The 21,018-nt window shown below is 40.8% G+C and overlaps 1 protein-coding gene across 1 annotated transcript; it reads left to right on the plus strand.

The window, feature by feature from the left end:
• Positions 1-12,616: 12,616 nt before the first annotated feature.
• Positions 12,617-19,679, plus strand: plek (pleckstrin). Its single transcript, XM_029669393.2, is given in 10 exon segments — positions 12,617-12,773; positions 15,952-16,107; positions 16,291-16,408; positions 16,411-16,471; positions 16,614-16,705; positions 16,864-17,048; positions 17,307-17,411; positions 17,849-17,932; positions 18,156-18,228; positions 18,365-19,679. Coding segments are annotated over 10 exon segments (1,056 nt in total). The 5' UTR covers positions 12,617-12,731; the 3' UTR covers positions 18,505-19,679.
• Positions 19,680-21,018: the final 1,339 nt, after the last annotated feature.

Raw genomic sequence — 21,018 nt, forward strand, 5'->3', positions numbered from 1 at the left:
GGTAATATTTGAATGGAGAAAGCTGATCTGAGAGCAGGTCTGCTTTTCTCTCGATCCTTTCAGTATCGACATATGATGTAACGTTGCACTTAGCGAACATTCTCTTTACGTGCTCGTTTGAGAAACCCTCCTAAAAGGTTGGCTCGTAAATAAAGTTGCGTCTGGTATGATCATCGTAATGCTTAAGGTACATTGCAACTGGGAAACGATGCCCACTCTCTTAGACAAAAGGGTTCCAAAATGGTTCATCCGCTGTCCCCATCGGAGAACCATTTTTGTTCCAGGTAGAAACCTTTTAGTTTCAGGTAGAACTCTTTTGGGTTCCATGTACAACCCTCTGTGGAAAAGGTTCTATATGGGACCCAAAAAGGTTCTCATATGGGGACAGTAGAAGAACCCTTTTAGGTTCTACATAACACCTTTTTGGTTTCCATGTAGAAACCTTTCCACAGAGGGTTGTACATGGAACCCAAAATAGTTCTAAATGAAACCAAAAATGGTTCTCCTATGGGGACAGCAGAAGAACCCTTTTGGAACCCTTTTCTAAGAGTGCAGGTCTACAGTACCAACTCAATCATATTTCCACCCTCTTGACCAAGCTGGTCTACCAGCTCAACCGGGTCATTATCAGCTTTACCTGCAACTGACCAGCTCAAAATTCAAGCTGGTCAAGAACATTGTTCATATGGTAGACAAGTTGGGTCAAGATGGTAGAAATATGGTTGAGCTGATAGACTAGCTTGGTCAAGATGGTGGAAAAATGATTGAGCTGGTAGACCTGGGCTTCGTTTCCCAAAACTCAGCGCCCTCAACCTCTAAAAGTCTCAACCTTGGGGGTCATAACATGGACATTAAGCTATTTCAATGAGAATATTAGGAGCTCTGTACGTATAAAAATATATATACACTTAAAGTCTGAAGTTTACATACACCTTAGCCAAATACATTTAAACTCAGTTTTTCACAATTCCTGACATGTAATCATAGTAAAAATTCCCTGTCTTAGGTCAGTTAGGATCACCACTTTATTTTAAGAATGTGAAATGTCAGAATAATAGTAGAGAGAATGATTTACTTCAGCTTTTATTTCTTTCATCACATTCCCAGTGGGTCAGAAGTTTGCATATACTCAATTAGTATTTGGTTGGCATTGCCTTTAAATTGTTTAACCTGGGTCAAACAATTCAGATAGCCTTCCACAAGCTTCCCACAATAAGTTGGGTGAATTTTGGCCCATTCCACCTGACAGAGTCCGGTTTGTAGGCCTCCTTGCTCGCACACCCTTTTCAGTTCTGCCCACAAATGTTCTATAGGATTGAGGTCAGGGCTTTCTGATGGCCAATCCAAAACCTTGACTTTGTTGTCCTTAAGCGATTTTGCCACTAATTTGGAAGTATGCTTGGGGTCATTGTTCATTTGGAAGACCCATTTGAAACCAAACATTAACTTCCTGACTGATGTCTTGAGATGTTGCTGAAATATATCCACATCATTTTCTAGCCTCATGATGCCATCTATTTTGTGAAGTGCACCAGTCCCTCCTGCAGCAAAGTACTCCCACGACATGATGCTGCCACCCCTGTGCTTCATGGTTGGGATGGTGTTCTTCGACTTGCAACCCTCCCCATTTTTCCTCCAAACATAACGATGGTCATTATGGCCAAAGAGTTCTATTTTTGTTTCATCAGACCAGAGGACATTTCTCCAAAAAGTACTATCTTTGTCTCCATGTGCAGTTGCAAACCGTAGTCTGGCTTTTTTTATGGCGGTTTTGGAGCAGTGGCTTCTTCCTTGCTGAGCGGCCTTTCGGGTTATGTCGATTTAGGACTCGTTTTACTGTGGATATAGATACTTTTGTACCTGTTTCCTCCAGCATCTTCACAAGGTCCTTTGCTGTTGTTCTGGGATTGATTTGCACTTTTCGCACCAAAGTCTATTCATCTCTGGGGGACAGAACGTGTCTCATTCCTGAGCGGTATGACGGCTGTGTGGTCCCATGGTGTTTATACTTGCGTACTATTGTTTATACAGATGAACGTGGTACCTTCAATCATTTGGAAATTGCTCCCGAGGATGAACCAGACTTTTCAGCTAAGACCTTTTTCTGAGGTCTTATTTTATTTTTTTGCACACACATTTTACCCCTATTTATGTTGGCACACAACTACCTCCATACTTCCTTTCATTTGTATGGGTTACTTTCAGGCAAGTCCCGTGACGGGATGTGGAGGCCTTGCTGGTCTCATCTTTCCATAGAGTGGTCATATTAGTTAGTAGGCCAAACCGTTCGGGTGCTACAGTTGATTATGTGTGAAGATAGATTTTAGGGATGTCTCCTGGTCTGACAAACAGCGCTGTAGCTCTGCCACCCGCCAGCGGGTGGATTGAGACACAGCCCATGCAAAATAACTGATATCTCCATCTTAAACTGATGGAGATTTGGGGGATTTTTAAAATTATGTTAATTTGATTGACACACAGATGCGTCAATAGACTCTTAATTTAACCTAGAATCCTTAGTTGCTACATCCATTTGTTAACTTGTAAATTAATGATATTGATTCTAGAAGAAAATTCTTTATAAATGTCTCATGTGCTTAGTTCAACTGTCCCATCAAAACCCAAAGTTAGCCTCAAAACATAGTTAACCCTAATATTGGCAACATATTTTTTGCTTTAAATTGGCAACGGGCTCATTTTTTTTTACCCCAAATTGGGCATCATGCAAAGAGACACTCTGTCAAGCAGTAACACTTTTTATTTTATTAACCTTTTGTAACACAAATGGCTTACATTCCCCAAAGTAAGCAATTTTTTGAAAATTTTCATACGTTTATAGTCAAATGTGATCATCTCATTTATGGATTTTCTTTAATGACATTTGTCTCTTATTTATTCAAAGTGGTGTGTTTCTGTGATACGCAGAGGCTGAGACATTGGTAATTGAGCTAATCCTACATACTGGTAGGACCTAAGATGGCCATCAGATTTTAGCTCTATCTTTGGGACACTATGGGCTATCAACTCAATTCCAATTGCATCTGAAAGATGAGACACTCCACTTGGTATAGATTCATTTATTTATTTTTGAGTTATATTGGCTGCCATGCCAAATGAGGTGGTTGTATCACAGTTTACTATTGAGTCCATATTTTCAGTTTAGTACTGTATTATAAAAAATAGAGATTATTTGACATTCCTCCACAGTAAAATGTGTTTTTAGTTGGTGCTTTTAGGGTTAGAACTATAATGATGATATCAGGGATGGTCAGTCCTTGCATCCATAACTCTGTCTATGAATTTGAGAGCTGCTCCAGAGAAGTTCCAGTAGGATTTAATCCTGGAATGAGGTCATTCTGACACATCCTGTATCCTGGAATCTGTATTTAGTTTGAAGGCCCATGGCTGCTGACAGCGGATTCCTACACCGTAGGCTCTCTGTTAACCCCCTACAGAGCCTAAAAGGGTATCAGCATTTACGCAGGTCTGTTTGATTCAGAAAAGTTGAATAGCAGACTCAATGTGCGCTCACATTTCTTAGAAAAAGGCCAAACTGAAACGACACCATGTGATTTCTTCTCGTAAACACAACCTTGTTTACTGTTTCAATGGCCTATGTGCACCTAATACAGAGATGTGGGGAGTATGTTTGTGCAGAGTTGCCCTTTAAGTGTTCTGTTCACAGAAGATAACACATTATTTTCATCATAAGACAAATGTGTTTACTGTTTCTGGCAATCAGGAAAGAAGACGTCCAAAACATATTGCTGCATCTTAACATTGATCTTAAGATAAAACTAGTTACTGGTCAACAGAAAGGAACTACAATCAAATCATATTTGACACATACACATGTTTAGCAGATGTTAATGCGAGTGTAAATGCTTGTGCTTTTAGTTCTGACAGTGCAGTAATAACCAACAAGTAATCTAAAATAACAATTTCACAACAACTACCTTATACACACAAGTGTAAAGGGATGAAGAATATGTACAGAAAAATATATGAATGAGTGATGGTACAGAACGGCATAGGCAAGATGCAGTAGATGGTATCGAGTACAGTATATACATATGAGATGAGTCATGTAGGGTATTAAACGTTATATTAAGTGGCATTGTTTAAAGTGGTTAGTGATACATTTTTACTACAATTTTTCCATTATTAAAGTGGCTGGAGTTGAGTCAGTATGTTGGCAGCAGCCACTCAATGTTAGTGGTGGCTGTTTAAAGGTCTGATGGCCTTGAGATACAAGCTGTTTTTCAGTCTGCCGGTCCCTGCTTTGATGCACCTGTACTGACCTCGCCTTCTGGATGATAGCGGGGTGAACAAGCAGTGGCTCAGGTGGTTGTTGTCCTTGATGATCTTTTTGGCCTTCCTGTGACATCGGTGGTGTAGGTGTCCCGGAGGGCAAGTAGTTTCAAATCAAATCTAATCAAATTAATTTATATAGCCCTTCGTACATCAGCTGATATCTCAAAGTGCTGTACAGAAACCCAGCCTAAAACCCCAAACAGCAAGCAATGCAGGTGTAGAAGCACGGTGGCTAGGAAAAACTCCATAGAAAGGCCAAAACCTAGGAAGAAACCTAGAGAGGAACCAGGCTATGTGGGGTGGCCAGTCCTCTTCTGGCTGTGCCGGGTGGAGATTATAACAGAACATGGCCAAGATGTTCAAATGTTCATAAATGACCAGCATGGTCAAATAATAATAATCACAGGCAGAACAGTTGAAACTGGAGCAGCAGCATGGCCAGGTGGACTGGGGACAGCAAGGAGTCATCATGTCAGGTAGTCCTGGGCATGGTCCTAGGGCTCAGGTCAGTTGAAACTGGAACAGCAGCATGGCCAGGTGGACTGGGGACAGCAAGGAGTCATCATGTCAGGTAGTCCTGAGGCATGGTCCTAGGGCTCAGGTCCTCCGAGAGAGAGAAAGAAAAGAGAATTAGTGAGAGCATACTTAAATTCACACAGGACACCGGATAGGACAGGAGAAGTACTCCAGATATAACAAACTGACCCTAGCCCCCCAACACATAAACTACTGCAGCATAAATAGTGGAGGCTGAGACAGGAGAGGTCAGGAGACACTGTGGCCCCATCCGAGGACACCCCCGGACAGGGCCAAACAGGAAGGATATAACCCCACCCACTTTGCCAAAGCACAGCCCCCACACCACTAGAGGGATATCTTCAACCACCAACTTACCATCCTGAGACAAGGCCGAGTATAGCCCACAAAGATCTCCGCCACGGCACAACCCAAGGGGGGGCGCCAACCCAGACAGGAAGATCATATCAGTGACTCAACCCACTCAAGTGACGCACCCCTCCTAGGGACAGTATGAAAGAGCGCTAGTAAGCCAGTGACTCAGCCCCTGTAATAGGGTTAGAGGCAGAGAATCCCAGTGGAAAGAGGGGAACCGGCCAGGCAGAGACACCATGGCGGTTCGTTGCTCCAGAGCCTTTCCGTTCACCTTCACACTCCTGGGCCAGACTACACTCAATCATATGACCCACTGAAGAGATGAGTCTTCAGTAAAGAGATAAAGGTAGAGACCGAGTTTGCGTCTCTCACATGGGTAGGCAGACCATTCCATAAAAATGGAGCTCTGTAGGAGAAAGCCCTGCCTCCAGCTGTTTGCTTAGAAATTCTAGGGACAATTAGGAGGCCTGCGTCTTGTGACCGTAGCGTACGTGTAGGTATGTACGGCAGGACCAAATCAGAGAGATAGGTAGGAGCAAGCCCATGTAATGCTTTGTAGGTTAGCAGTAAAACCTTGAAATCAGCCCTTGCCTTGACAGGAAGCCAGTGTAGAAAGGCTAGCACTGGAGTAATATGATCACATTTTTGGGTTCTAGTCAGGATTCTAGCAGCCGTATTTAGCACCAACTGAAGTTTATTTAGTGCTTTATCCGGGTAGCCCGGAAAGTAGAGCATTGCAGTAGTCTAACCTAGAAGTGACAAAAGCATAGATTAATTTTTCTGTATCATTTTTGGACAGAAAGTTTCTTTTTTTGCAATGTTACGTAGATGGAAAAAAGCTGTCCTTGAAATGGTCTTGATATGTTCTTCAAAAGAGAGATCATAGTCCAGAGTAACGCCGAGGTCCTTCACAGTTTTATTTGAGACGACTGTACAACCATTAAGATGAATTGTCAGATTCAACAGAAGATCTCTTTGTTTCTTGGGACCTAGAACAAGCATCTCTGTTTTGTCCGAGTTTAAAAGTAGAAAGTTTGCAGCCGTCCACTTCCTTATGTCTGAAACACATGCTTCTAGCGAGGGCAATTTTGGGGCTTCACCATGTTTCATTGAAATGTACAGCTGTGTGTCATCCGCATAGCAGTGAAAGTTAACATTATGTTTTCGAATGACATCCCCAAGAGATAAAATATATAGTGAAAACAATAGCGCTCCTTAAACGGAACCTTGAGGAACACCGAAATTTACAGTTGATTTGTAAGAGGACAAACCATTAACAGAGACAAACTGATATCTTTCTGACAGATAAGATCTAAACCAGGCCAGAACTTGTCTGTGTAGACCAATTTGGGTTTCCAATCTCTCCAAAAGAATGTGATGATCGATGGTATCAAAAGCAGCACTAAGGTCTAGGAGCACGAGGACAGATGTAGAGCCTCGGTCTGATGCCATTAAAAGGTAATTTACCACCTTCACAAGTGCAGTCTCAGTGCTATGATGGGGTCTAAAACCAGACTGAAGCATTTCGTATACATTGTTTGTCTTCAGGAAGGCAGTGAGTTGCTGCGCAACAGCCTTTTCTAAAAAATTTGAGAGGAATGGAAGATTCGATATAGGCCGATAGTTTTTTATATTTTCTGGGTCAAGGTTTGGCTTTTTCAAGAGAGGCTTTATTACTGCCACTTTTAGTGAGTTTGGTACACATCCGGTGGATAGAGAGACGTTTATTATGTTCAACATAGGAGGGCCAAGCACAGGAAGCAGCTCTTTCAGTAGTTTAGTTGGAATAGGGTCCAGTATGCAGCTTGAAGGTTTAGAGGCCATGATTATTTTCATCATTGTGTCAAGAGATATAGTACTAAAACACTTGAGCGTCTCTCTTGATCCTAGGTCCTGGCAGAGTTGTGCAGACTCAGGACAACTGAGCTTTGAAGGAATACTTTGTGACAGTATCAAAAAGGAATTTCGGATTGTTCTTATTTTCCTCAATTAAGTTGGAAAAATAGGATGATCGAGCAGCAGTAAGGGCTCAGCAGTGAGTAAGGGCTCTTCGATACTGCACGGTACTGTCTTTCCAAGCTAGTCGAAAGACTTCCAGTTTGGTGTGGCGCCATTTCCGTTCCAAATTTCTGGAAGCTTGCTTCAGAGCCTGGATATTTTCTGTGTACCAGGGAGCTAGTTTCTTATGAGAAATGTTTTTAGTTTTTAGGGGTGCAACTGCATCTAGGGTATTGCGCAAGGTTAAATTGAGTTCCTCAGTTAGGTGGTTAACTGATTTTTGTCCTCTGGCATCCTTGGGTAGACAGAGGGAATCTGGAAGGACATCAAGGAATCTTTGTGTTGTCTGTGAATTTATAGCACGACTTTTGATGTTCCTTGGTTGGGGTCTGAGCAGATTATTTGTTGCAATTGCAAACATAATAAAATGGTGGTCCGATAGTCCAGGATTATGAGGAAAAACATTAAGATCCACAACATTTATTCCATGGGACAAAACTAGGTCCAGAGTATGACTGTGACAGTGAGTGGGTCCAGAGACATGTTGGACAAAACCCATTGCGTTGATGATGGCTCCGAAAGCCTTTTGGAGTGAGTCTGTGGACTTTTCCATGTGTATATTAAAGTCACCAAAGATTAGAATATTATCTGCTATGACTACAAGGTCAGATAGGAATTCAGGGAACTCAATGAGGAACGCTGTATATGCCCCAGGAGGCCTGTAAACAGTAGCTATAAAAAGTGATTGAGTAGGCTGCATAGATTTATTTCATGACTCAAAAGACGAAAACGTCTTATTTTTTTTGTAAATTGAAATTTGCTATCGTAAATGTTAGCAACACCTCCGCCTTTGCGGAATGCACGGGGGATATGGTTACTAGTGTAGCCAGGAGGTGAAGCCTCATTTAACACAGTAAATTGATCAGGCTTAAGCCATGTTTCAGTCAGGCCAATCACATCAAGATTATGATCAGTGATTAGTTCATTGACTATAATTGCCTTTGAAGTAAGGGAACTAAGATTAAGTAGCCCTATTTTGAGATGTGAGGTATCATGATCTCTTTCAATAATGACAGGAATGGAGGAGGTCTTTATCCTAGTGAGATTGCTAAGGCGAACACCGCCATGTTTAGTTTTGCCCAACCTAGGTCGAGTCACAGACACGGTCTCAATGGGGATAGTTGAGCTGACTACACTGACTGTGCTAGTGGCAGACTCCACTATGCTGGCAATTGGAATTGTTAGTTAGATTACTTGTTGGTTATCACTGCATTGTCGGAACTAGAAGCACAAGCATTTCGCTACACTCGCATTAACATCTGCTAACCATGTGTATGTGACAAATAAAATTTGATTTGATTTGATTTGGCAGGCTGGCTAACAGCCTGCTGCCTGGCCTGCACCCTATTTCATTGTAGAGCTAGAGGAGTTAGAGCCCTTTATATGTTGGTAGATAAGATGAGAGCACCCCACCAGCTAGGATGGAGTCCGTCACTCCTCAGCAGGCCAGGCTTGGTCCTGTTTGTGGGTGAGTCCCAGAAAGAAGGCCAATTATCTACAAATTCTATCTTTTGGGAGGGGCAGAAAAGAGTTGTCAACCAGCGATTGAGTTGTTTGACTCTGCTGTAGAGCTCATCACTCCCCCTAACTGGGAGGGGGCCAGAGACAATTAATCTGAATACACGCTGAAGCTATGTTGCGCTTGGTGATCTCTGACTGTTTCATCCTAACATCGTTGGTGCCGACGTGGATAACAATATCTCTATACTCGCCAGTTTTAGCTTTAGCCAGCACCATCTTCAGATTAGCCTTAACGTCGGTAGCCCTGCCCCCTGGTAAACAGTGTATGATCGCTGGATGATTTGTTTTAAGTCTAATACTGCAGGTAATGGAGTGGCCAATGACTAGGGTTTTTAATTTGTCAGAGCTAATGGTGGGAAGCTTCGGCGTCTCAGACCCAGAGACAAGAGAAGGCTCGGCCTCTGACTCGGACTCACTGCTTAATGGGGTAAACTGGTTGAAAGTTTCTGTCGGCTGAATGAGCAACACCGGTTGAGCATTCCTACAGCATTTCCCCCCAGAAACCGTGAGAAGGTTGTCCGGCTGCGGGGACCGTGCGAGGGGATTTATACTAAGGTTACTATCTGTACTTACTGGTGGCACAGACGCTGTTTCATCCTTTCCTACACTGAAATTACCCTTGCCTAACGATTGCGTCTGAAGCTGGGCTTGTCGTTCTCCTGTATATTATGAGTACAGCGACTGCAATTAGAAGGCATCATGTTAATGTTACTACTAGCTTACTAGCTTCGGCTGTTTTAGGTCCTGACGAACCACGTCCAGGTAAAGCGTCCGGAGTGAAAAAGTTGAATGAAAATAAAAAGTTGAGGGAAAAAACAAAAATATAAACGGTAATTAAAAAGTAAAAACCGTAAAGTTGTCAGGTAGCAAAGTAAGGTTGGTAACAAAACGCACAGCAACACGTAATGCGTTGTGCAGACCTCGAAAAATCAATTGATAGTTTCCTAGTTCTAGACTTTTCTTGTTCTGACAAATCTGCTGAGAAAGAGCCCGGTGACATATAGTGCACAACCTCTATATCCACAGCTCTGATCACAGGTCTGTGATTTTAATGGAATCGATATCTGATTCGTCCATGACTTAAATCGCAGGAATATGAACACATTTTGATGAGAATGTTATCAACAGCCAATACTGTATATTATTGCTTTCCCAAAGTATGTCATGTTGACGTAAAAGTGGCAACCTTTCAAGCTTTTATTGACCGACTGGTGGGCATGCTTCGTCTTGTGCAGAAATCAGTTGATAAGTTTGTAACTGTATGAACACAGTTGGAACACTTTTGGATCAATCAAGCTTAAAATGGCATGACCGTTCACATACTGGATCCCTGACACACTTCACTCTTTGGAAAACACATCCGCTATGTAGGTTCAAACAACTGTGGACTGTGAATTAAATTTGCAATTTGAAAAATAGAAGTTCATGAGCACTCAACTCCAAAGGAGGTGTGGAGGAGAAAAAAGGGTTTCATCATGTTTACCACACATTACCCTCAGTTGAACACATCGCCCCCGCACCAGGGTGACAACTTGAACAAGTTCTCTAATGCAACACTACCACAGGATGTGCTGCATGTGCAACATGCTATACCTCCACTTCACAGCTTCTGTTTCTGTTTCAGACAAAATTGAAGGGAAATTGAGGGGGGGAAGAAAGGGGCACAGAGAAGGTAGGCTAAGAACAAAATGAGTCAGCTTCACCTCTCTTACCAAGCATGTTATATTGAGTCGCTAGAACTATCAACTTTTGGGACCTCACCTTTGAGAAAGGGGACACAAAAAATAAATAAATTGACTCACTTGTCTAATTTTCAAATCCACCACAATGGCATTGTCTTCGAAGGGCACTACAGTACAACGCCACGAAGAACTCCTTCCACAGACCCCGAAAACATAAACATACCCACAAGCATTGAGTATAGCCTTCAGTGGTCATGCCCAACTTTCTATTTAGAACTGAATGTCCTCAGTATGCCCCTGGTTTGTTTTCCAGTGAATTAATATTCCATTGCCAGGGACCAGGGTCGTTTTCCAATCACTGCGTCTGAGAAATGAGTCTCAGGGTGGCACTTAATGAAACTCAATCTCCCAAGATTCATAAATAAACTCATCAACATCACCCCTCCTGATGTTAATTTAAAGTAAAGAGTGATTTAAGCCCACAGAATGTACAGTATGTCCTTTGTTCCTTGGCCTTTATTATGAACCACACAGAGGATGTTCCAGGGAGCTAAGGCCTTCAGGCTTGTAAAGTTAGGATGGTAGGTAATCAAAAGGTGACTTATTAACAGAGCAGCTGTTTATTGGAACAACTCTGTAGGTTAATGTATATGTTTGGAGTAGCATACTATTTTCTCTCTTCCTCATTTCACCAGCAGATGCCACTCTTTTTGTATTACATCTCATTGTACATTTTATGAACTGCTTTGCTTCTATATTTGTATATTGTTGCTGCTTCTCCTTGACACTTTTGTTATTTGTCCCTTCTTGAAATATCCGAGCACAATGCAAATATAATGCAGTCAGTGCTCTGCAAATATGCTGTTGTGTTTGCTTTTTTATGCAGGTTGGCATTTATTGTCATGAATCTTGCCCTGGGGGCAGCTCTGCAGAGTGGTCACTAGCTGGCACAGCCACAAAATTATAAAATCTGATTTTAAACCTAACCCTAACCTTAACCCTAGCCTTAACCACACTGATAACCATAATGCCTAACCCTAACCTTATTTTTTGTTTTCATTCATTTTTACGATATAGCCAATTTTGGCTTTCCGCTGGCCTATCTAGCAGAAATTGCTCAGTTCTGCCTCCAGGTCAAGATTCATGACAATAAATGTCAACCTTCCTTTTTTGTGTGTATGTGGCGTCCTCTAGAGGGAATTTTACTACCTAACCCTTTAGTTGACTAAAAGCTTACTGGAACTCTGATAGATGAATGTACTTTCCTCAGATATTTGTAAACATTTGAATGGTAAAGCAACCAATTTTGGAGATAGCAAATACCCTTGTCTAGTCCTGTGGTTAAATTTAAGTTACTACAAGTTCTGTGTAGACTTCTGTAGGAAGATCTTTCAGTAAGTAAATTCAACTGAGAGCCAAGGCACAATAGGCATCACTTGATAAACTGTGGTAAGGGTAAAGTGAAACCACATCCTGCCAAGCTAACGACACAACTCTGAAGAGCATAAAGTTCTAACATAATTAGTCAGACAGGGGTTTCAGATGGCCCAATATGGCTATTATATTTTAATTAGCCTACACACGGATGTGAAAATAAAATTCATACTTGAGTTTACCCTGATAATTAACTTGTGTAAAAAAAGTTGGTGTCTAACTCCCAGTCCACCATACCATGAGAATGGGCTGTTTGAACAGCTTCTGTTGTTGCGAAATTGAGTTTGCAGTGAGTGATTTCAATTAAGCCATGACAGACTTAGACTTATCTTGCGTAATTGTGTCTGTCTTTTTCTGCAGCTGAATGGAAAAAGTTTTTGAAGTGGGTGACTGAAATGCTTGTGATTGAAAGGCGGTCATGGGGTTTGTGGGGTTTGTGCAAGTCGTCGACTTGCGTCATCATGAGGAACCTTGCCTAGACCTAAAAAAACAAATCTGCCTGTGCCCACATTCTGGAAACTATAGTTTTTTGGTCTAGTGGTATGCATGCTTGACACTGAAATGCAAATTACTGGTTACTAAGGTTTAATATCAAACACTTACACAGGCATTCTCTCTTTGACCAAGAAAATGAGCAATTGTGGCCATCCTTATTTTACTACCACTGAGCAGGAAGAGGAAGCCAAGCAAGCTGCTTGCATTGTGACACACCCAATTCAACTTCCACAATCTCTCCATCAGCACACAACACTGTAGGTCAGATGTCGGGGTTGAGTGTTCCTCTTGTGTCTGCATCAGTTACTCAGACACAGACACCAGCAGCTAGAGGTCATGGAGCCAAAACAGATCAAAGAGGGATATCTGGTCAAAAAGGTAAGGGGGATAAAGGAAAATATCTTCCTGTCAAATAACACTGATTAGTGTATGTCTTTGTGTTTAACTTGAGCCAGACTTTAATATTGTAAATGTGCTGTTGACAGTTTAGCTACTATGGGATAGATTATCTCACATTTGAGAGGGTTAGGGGCAAGATCCTTCCATGGAGACGGTGACAAGATTTAGCAACATCAAGACAGCTGGCAATATGTTTGACCAGTTACATGTCCAACTTGAGCTGTCAGTCAAGTGCTTTAAATTAAACTGAAGGTTAGTATAGTAGTTTTAGGACTATTTCCATTTGGCCTTGAGACTTGTTCGCTTTGCTCAATTTAGACATTTAGAGTCTGAGAGCAGATATCAACAAAACTGTTTCACCCACAAACCTCATTATCTGAAAATAACTTTTTATTTCTCATGGCCTGACAAATGACTAACACAGATGATGGGTCTCGTCAAAACAGACAGACTCTTAGTCTGTGGTCAGATGACGACGGATAACCCATAATCTCACTGGATTAATCCGAATCTAATTTTATCTATTGAATAGAAGATGATGGAATAATCTTCCCATAAATCTTACAGGTAGAATACACCTCTTCAGAATTGCATAGCTTACAAAGGTTTTATATTATTCTCGTCAATACCAATGACCCCACCGAAAATATTATTTAAAAAAGTATACTCGGTCATAACAGACTTTATATGGGTAAAATAAAGCTCATGGAATAAAACATAAGGTTTTACATCTTCCTAAGTCTGAGGGTGCTTTTCAACCTTTCAGACTTTGAATTCTATCTACTCGCCACCCAGGGTGAAGAAACAAGGGGTACATACTGAAGATGCGCATGCTCATCCCCATAATCTTTTCAACATGAACAACTTCATAGTTAAGAACACTATAACAATATGGAAGAAAATGAAATGTATTATACAAGAACCAAAAACATTACCATAACAAACAATCCTTGGATACCTTTTCAGAATTCACCGATAAATTGGTCCACATGAAAGACTAAAGGCATAGAAACCGCAAATGTCTTGGTAACAGGAAATGCACGTATTTACATGACAAAATTCAAATGCAATTTTGGACTGACCAATGTAGATATTTTTAAATACATGCAACTTCAAAGTTTTACATCAAGTAATTTCGATTTGAAATCTTTTGGACATCAGAGAAATCTTGAGGGAATCGTATTTGAGTCAGAAAAGGATATTCATTTGATAGGTGAGATATACAAAACCTTGCAGAGAGCATATTCAACTGACAGTCTCTTAGAAAAAGAAATATCTATTGGAACCAAGGCTTAAAAATAACTGATATTGGCACAAGATGGAGGGAATGTTGGAACATAACTAACAAAATGACAGTTAACTAAAATATATGCTTAATCCAGTATCAACAAATGTATAGAATATATTACACAAGAGACAACGTTCACAAATTCTACAGCACAACGCCAGAGTCATGTCTTAAGTGTAAAACGAACAATGACTCAATAATCCATACCTTCTGGGAATGCTATGGGCGGAGTTAGAAAGTTGGCTTTATTAAAATGTAAATGTACTTTTAATCTGTCTGTCTGCATATTTAAATGACATGGCATATGAGAGCAGTGAGATACCGATGGTTTGGATGATACTTTTCTCGTCAATTATCTAGAAAACTGTAAACTTAAAAATTGGAAATCAACCAATCCTTCATCATTAACACAAATGCTTTATTATCTAAATGTTGAAAGTGTTTGGGCTACAGAGAAAAACTAAATGGAGCAGTTTGAGGCCATGTGGCAGAGAGTAATGCGGGCGCTGGAGATTGGGATGTGAGCATGTGGGTCTGGGCAGAGGTGATGTTGTGGATGTTTGTGAGGCTCTTTATGTTGTCATTTGTATTTGTATGTTTTGTTTTGTTTGTAATTCTTACAAAAGAAAAATGAATAGAACATGATTTTGTCATGTCACATACTATACTGTTCTTCACATATAAGCACCAACTGTCAGAGCATCTTACAGATTACTGCACCTGTACATAGCCCACCTATAATTTAGCCCAAACAACTACCTCTTTCCCAACTGTATTTAATTTATTTATTTATTTTGCTCCTTTGCACCCCATTATTTTTATTTCTACTTTGCACATTCTTCCATTGCAAAACTACCATTCCAGTGTTTTACTTGCTATATTGTATTTACTTTGCCACCATGGCCTTTTTTGCCTTTACCTCCCTTCTCACCTAATTTGCTCACATTGTATATAGACTTGTTTTTTTTTACTGTATTATTGACTGTATGTTTGTTTTACTCCATGTGTAACTCTGTGTCGTTGTATGTGTCAAACTGCTTTGCTTTATCTTGGCCAGGTCGCAATTGTAAATGAGAACTTGTTCTCAACTTGCTTACCTGGTTAAATAAAGGTGAAATAAAATTTAAAAAAAAAAAAAAACTTTTGCCTGAGCTATATTCTTATGCGCTCCAATATTTATCAGTTGTTCAGTATCATTGGAACATATTCTTCGAACTATAAGTAGTGCCTGTGATAGCTCTGTGGTGAACTCTCTATGGTGAACAACAACAATCAATAAAGGGAAGGGAAACTGCAACAACAACATTTCACATAAAACTAAGTATTTGTATGGATGAATATGTTATTTTTGGTGTGTATTACCTTTCTTAAGATTTGTTATCAAGTAACATCCCTCTTTGTGAGGATGTATTAGGCAACATTCACTCACTCACTTCCCATAAATCTGTATGCTGAACAGCATTTCTTATGGAAAAAAAAAAGTCATGTGCAGCAGATTCTTAATTTGCATTTATGGAGTAGGGGAAGTTGGGATTGAAAACAAAACACTGCTAGAGGCAGTTGCATTCAAATGCAGAGGTTAATATGTGTTGTTTTATGTATTCCCTCATCCCAGCCCTCAATATTTGATACATGCATTGTGTAAATGAAATACATTTTATGCCCAGCATTCAGGCAAGTCAATTTGGAAGAAAGTCCATTTTGTAACACTTCACATGATGTTTCTATTATACCTGTTTAATAACAATGTCATCTTCTCTAATGTTTTTCTAACTGCATTATATTTGGTATGTAGTAACAGAATACCTGTAGTATAGGGACTGATTGATTGAGTCTATCAACATATACATTTCTCTCTGTATTGTTCAGGGCACAGTGTTGAATTCGTGGAAGGTGGTGTGGGTGGTGTTGTCTGATGATGGTGTGGAGTTCTTCAAAAGAAAGGCAGACAGTGCCCCCAAAGGAATGATCCCACTGAAGGGAGCTGTTCTGACCAGCCCCTGTCAGGACTTCAGCAAGAGGGCGGTACGGACACTACTAAATACAAGTACAAGTGTCTATCATTACTGTAGTGCTCCAAACAGTCTAGTTCCTGACCTGACCTCACAATTTTGGCAACATACAAAATTTAAGTACAATGAAAAACATTCACCCCCCCCCCCCCCCCATTCATCAAACATGTAATATAACATTGCCCTTTTCTTTAAGCTGGTTTTTAAGCTCAGCACGGCCAAGAACCAGGACCATTTCTTCCAGGCCACCCACCTGGAGGAGAGAGAGTCCTGGGTGAAGGACATCAAGAGGGCCATCACCTGTCTGCAGGGGGCGTAAAGTTTGCCAGGAAGTCGACACGGAGGTCCATTCGCCTCCCTGATACCATCAACCTCAGGTAGGACCTCTGACTTGTCTTACTTACCACCTATGAGCCACAATACGCTTGCAGGAGCTACATTCATGTCTTTGGAACTATAGCCATCATTCACTTGATAACTTTCTAAGTATTGTCTGCTTTGTTGTCTGCCTTTTCTCAGTGAGCTATGTATTCTAATGAGAGACCAGGAGAATGGGGTCAAAGAGCAGAAGCTGGAAAAGGAGAAGAGAGTCTACAATCACTGCTTCACAGGTGCAGTAATACATATAGGGACTTGGGTGACAGTGGATTTCCTTTTAATTTGTATTTATCCAGGTCAGACTAAAGGGAGCCTTATTGAGCCATTGAGTCTCACTCACTGAGTCACATTGCGATAGATCCTACCAGCTTTGATTCTCTTCTTCATGCAGGTGGTACGGTGGTGGACTGGCTGATCTCTAAGGACAAGGCCAGGAACAGGCCTGAGGCTCTGATGTTGGCTACAGGACTCCTGAACGAAGGATTCTTACAGCCCGCAGGGGACGTGTCCAAACAGGGGGTCGAGGGAGGGGCAGTGTCCACCGTCCTCGATGAGCCAAATGCACTCTACTACTTTGTGAGTGAATGGACTGATTGTTTTTGTTAGTCATGTAGCTGTCAGTGTCTATATATTCTTCCATATTTGCTAGAAGATTTGAAGATATGGTGGTCATTGCTAGAAGACCACACAGACTAGGCGATGTTTGAACATTTCTGTCGTTATAAACATACGTATGTAAGAGCTATAATGTATTCTAAGTGAGGATGAGAGGAGATGATGAGATGAGATAATCCTGTATCCTAATGTTTCTTTACATTGTATGGTGTGTTGCAGGCAGACAGTGGGTTCTTCTGTGAAGGCTACTCCAGTGATGAAGATGTGATTGTGAAGGAGGAGTTCAGGGGTAACATCGTAAAACAGGGCTGCTTACTCAAACAGGTTAGACTGACAACACTGTGTAAATCCATATGAAATATTTAGTTGATGAACTAATGTGATTATTACCGGATCAGATATGTTGGGATGATGTACTGAATGATGCTGTATTACATACTTAAGTTAATTAAATGGATCACAAAATGTTATTGTCAGTAAGCATCACTTTCATTTTCAGAATTACAGCTAAGTTCTCTCTTTCACAAGAGATTGAAACATGCATACACTCTTCGGAGAAAAAAAAGGTGCTTCATCGGCTGTCCCCAGAGTTGGTAGAAAGTGAGAGAGCTGTAGGCGGTCTATACATGGAGCCTTTCGATGATGGAGGAAGTGAAATTTCCCCACAGCACCATGTCTGTAGTCGGTGCTGTTTTCACAACTGATAGTGATCAGAATCAGAAGAGCAGACGGCCTGTCACGCTCTCTTTTTTTCACCCTAGGGACATCGGAGGAAAAACTGGAAGGTGCGGAAATTCATCCTCCGGAACGATCCTGCTTATATTCACTATTACGACCCCACCAAGGTACAGGATTAGAGAGTGGAACCTCAACCAAAATTTGTTTCAATTTCGATATTATTTTTCATGAACATAACATGAAAAACATGTTCTCATTTCTCTATCTTTACTTCGCTCTTGTCCAATGTCCATAATGTTTCTCCTTCCTGTCTTTGTCTCTCGCTAATCTGCTCTTTATTTCCCCTCAATCCCTATTTCTCTCCCTTCCCCACCCTCACTCTCTCTGTAGGGTGATGAGTACCCTCTGGGCTCTATCCACCTGCGAGGGTCTGTGATCACAGCGGTGGAGTTTGTTCCTGATGGTGAGTTACACTGAACCAAGTCCCACTCTAGCTCAGTGTGACTAGGCCTATGAAGTGTAATTGCCATTTCCTGTCAGCAATTCTCTTTTAATTTGTTCTTCAAAACATTTTTCTTCTTCATCTTTTCTCGACTCAGCCAAGAGGTATGATGTTGATGGGAATCTCTTTGAGATCATCACTTCAGACGAGACACACTATTTTCTCCAAGCGGCTACATCTGAGGAGAGGAAGGAGTGGATCAAAGCCATCCACACTGTGTCAAAAACCGGAAAATAATCACAACAGGATCCATAGCTACTCTTAACACCTCACATGAAGGGATATGGAATATGGACGGACATGTTCAAAACATTGTTGCAGAGCCAGGAGGAATCCGAACCGATCTGATCTGAATGATCCTAAACTCCGCTTTTAAGGTTATTTCAAGAGTTTTAGGTTTGATATTGTATTTATGTTGAGTGATTATGAATTTCCTCTTCATATGGATCAAATGCTCCCTCACTTGCTTTTCAACATTCAACAGGATGTGGAGGCACTCTCACCTTTAGATATATTTATCACAGGCAGGCTGTGAAGAAGCGTGCAATGATCTCTGTGTAGAAAGGTGTGAAGTTCTGTAATGGCTTCTGGTGTGGCCTTCTGCTTTTCCTTCCAGCTGCCTGACAGAAATCATTGTCTTACATCAGATAGCTTGTCGATTTTGCCTGCACCGGTTGAGGGACGAGTGTCACGGAGGTTTGAAGCCATCTGACTTGAGACAATAGTGAAAAATAGGACAGTTTGAAGAATCTCAACATTCCAGCCAGTTCCTATGACCAAACATAGGAACACACATCATATCCTGCAAATAATTTCCGAACTCTGAGGACCCGTCACTGTGGTTTTCATGATGTTTCTAACTCATATCACTTGATGTACACATGGTCTCTGCACTGGCTGGATGTGGCTGTGTACTATCTCCATTGTCTTTCAAAAAGCCATTACGATTCTTCGTTCCACAGTATTACACATGTTAAATAAAGATCTACTCTTTGTCTCCACCTTCCGGTTACTATCAAAAAGTTCATGTCCAAAAAAGAAAGTACTGGTTGTAAAAATCAAGAATTGTGTGCCTTTATTATTTGTCATGCACCTTTGGTTTTTGACTCATGTTTATCAACTCCACCCGGGCATTATGGTATCATGGAAGATGAATTGACTTTCACAAAAAAGCAGCACGTCAAACCTCTCACCTCAGCTAAAGACCACTTCTCCAACCATTTGTTTCATTTAAACTCGACCTACCCTCCTACACAAACTATTCTTCACACAGTTGACCAGAATTTAGTGCTCAGCGATAAGTGATTTTTGAGGTTGGTTCGATTATTAAAAAATAATCACGTTTTTTTTTTTCAGTTTCTATTATTTGGGTTGAATGCTGTAACACAGAATAAAACAATTCATTCAAGTTCCATGATGGTAGTGACTGCCCATTGCTGCTTATCACTTAACAATAATGTATTCACATTACTTTACTTTAATAAAATATTTCAGTTGTTGTATATATTACATTTGCTTTATTTGATGACTATTATTTAATTCCAAGTCATCACTCATCTCTATAGAGCTGCTGCCTGTGCTGTGTGACAAAATCACTATTTTGTAGTTCTTCAAAGTAATTAAGGCATACTTTTATGACTGCCGAGTACCAGCTATTAATCACTTAAATCATGTATTTTCAGGTAGAGATACCTCCCGAAGCAACCTCTGCTCTATATATCCCCTCATGATCTTGCATGCTTCTGCTTTTCCTTAGCAGGCTTAAAAAGAAACACACTGGACCAGTAGATGTGGAATTGTATTATGGTAATTGTAGTTAATTACCACGTTGTGTACACTAAACTATGTAGAATATTGGCCTGTTGGAAACTACAACTCCCTACTACACATCACATTTCAGGCTGGATCTGATTTATATCTAGAGAAATGTGTGCGTTGAGCTCAGAAAAAAATTAACAAAATGGAATTCAAATAATTGAACCAGAAGTTGGTCAATTAGTTGTTTAAAACATTTTAAATAACAGAAGTTTCGGTTAATCGCTCAGCACTACTAGGCTTGCAACACCTGAAGTTTGTCTGCGTTTTTGGGGGATGAACACAGGAGGGCACTATATGTCAAAATATGTCACTTTAAACTGTTCTCACCAGCATATCACCTGGTCTCGTGGCACGCACACAGTTATCCCTGACACTGGTTAATACAGTCCACTTTGAAAGGTAATGGGATTGCCTAAAATTTGGAAAACACATGTAAATGTAAAGGTCAGCAGGATGTTAACCAGTCTCACTGGTTAACATATTTAGTCAATATTCCAGGAAAGAAGAACACCCATTGGGATAATAATTAATAACCAGATTGATACCCAGTGTTGACATTACTGTACTAACAATGATGTGGTGTTAAAGATCAGTACACGGTACACAGTACATTTGGATTACAGTACATTTGGATTACAGTACATTTCAGGAATTGTGAAAAAATGTGTTCAAATGTATTTGACTAAGGTGTATTGAAACTTCTGACTTCAACTGTATCTATCTCTCTCTGTGTGTGTGTGTGTGTGTGTGTGTGTGTGTGTGTGTGTGTGTGTGTGTGTGTGTGTGTGTGTGTGTGTGTGTGTGTGTGTGTGGGGTGTGTACTGTATATTCATTTGCAATAGTTAACATTCTCAGCCATCCAGCAAGGTCTGAGAGCCAGACTTAGCCTTCTTAAATCCAGCCCAAGACAGTTTTACTGCCAGACAAGCCCCA

The sequence above is a fragment of the Oncorhynchus nerka genome, linkage group LG10 (genome assembly GCF_034236695.1).
Source record: "Oncorhynchus nerka isolate Pitt River linkage group LG10, Oner_Uvic_2.0, whole genome shotgun sequence".
NCBI classification, from domain to species: domain Eukaryota; kingdom Metazoa; phylum Chordata; class Actinopteri; order Salmoniformes; family Salmonidae; genus Oncorhynchus; species Oncorhynchus nerka.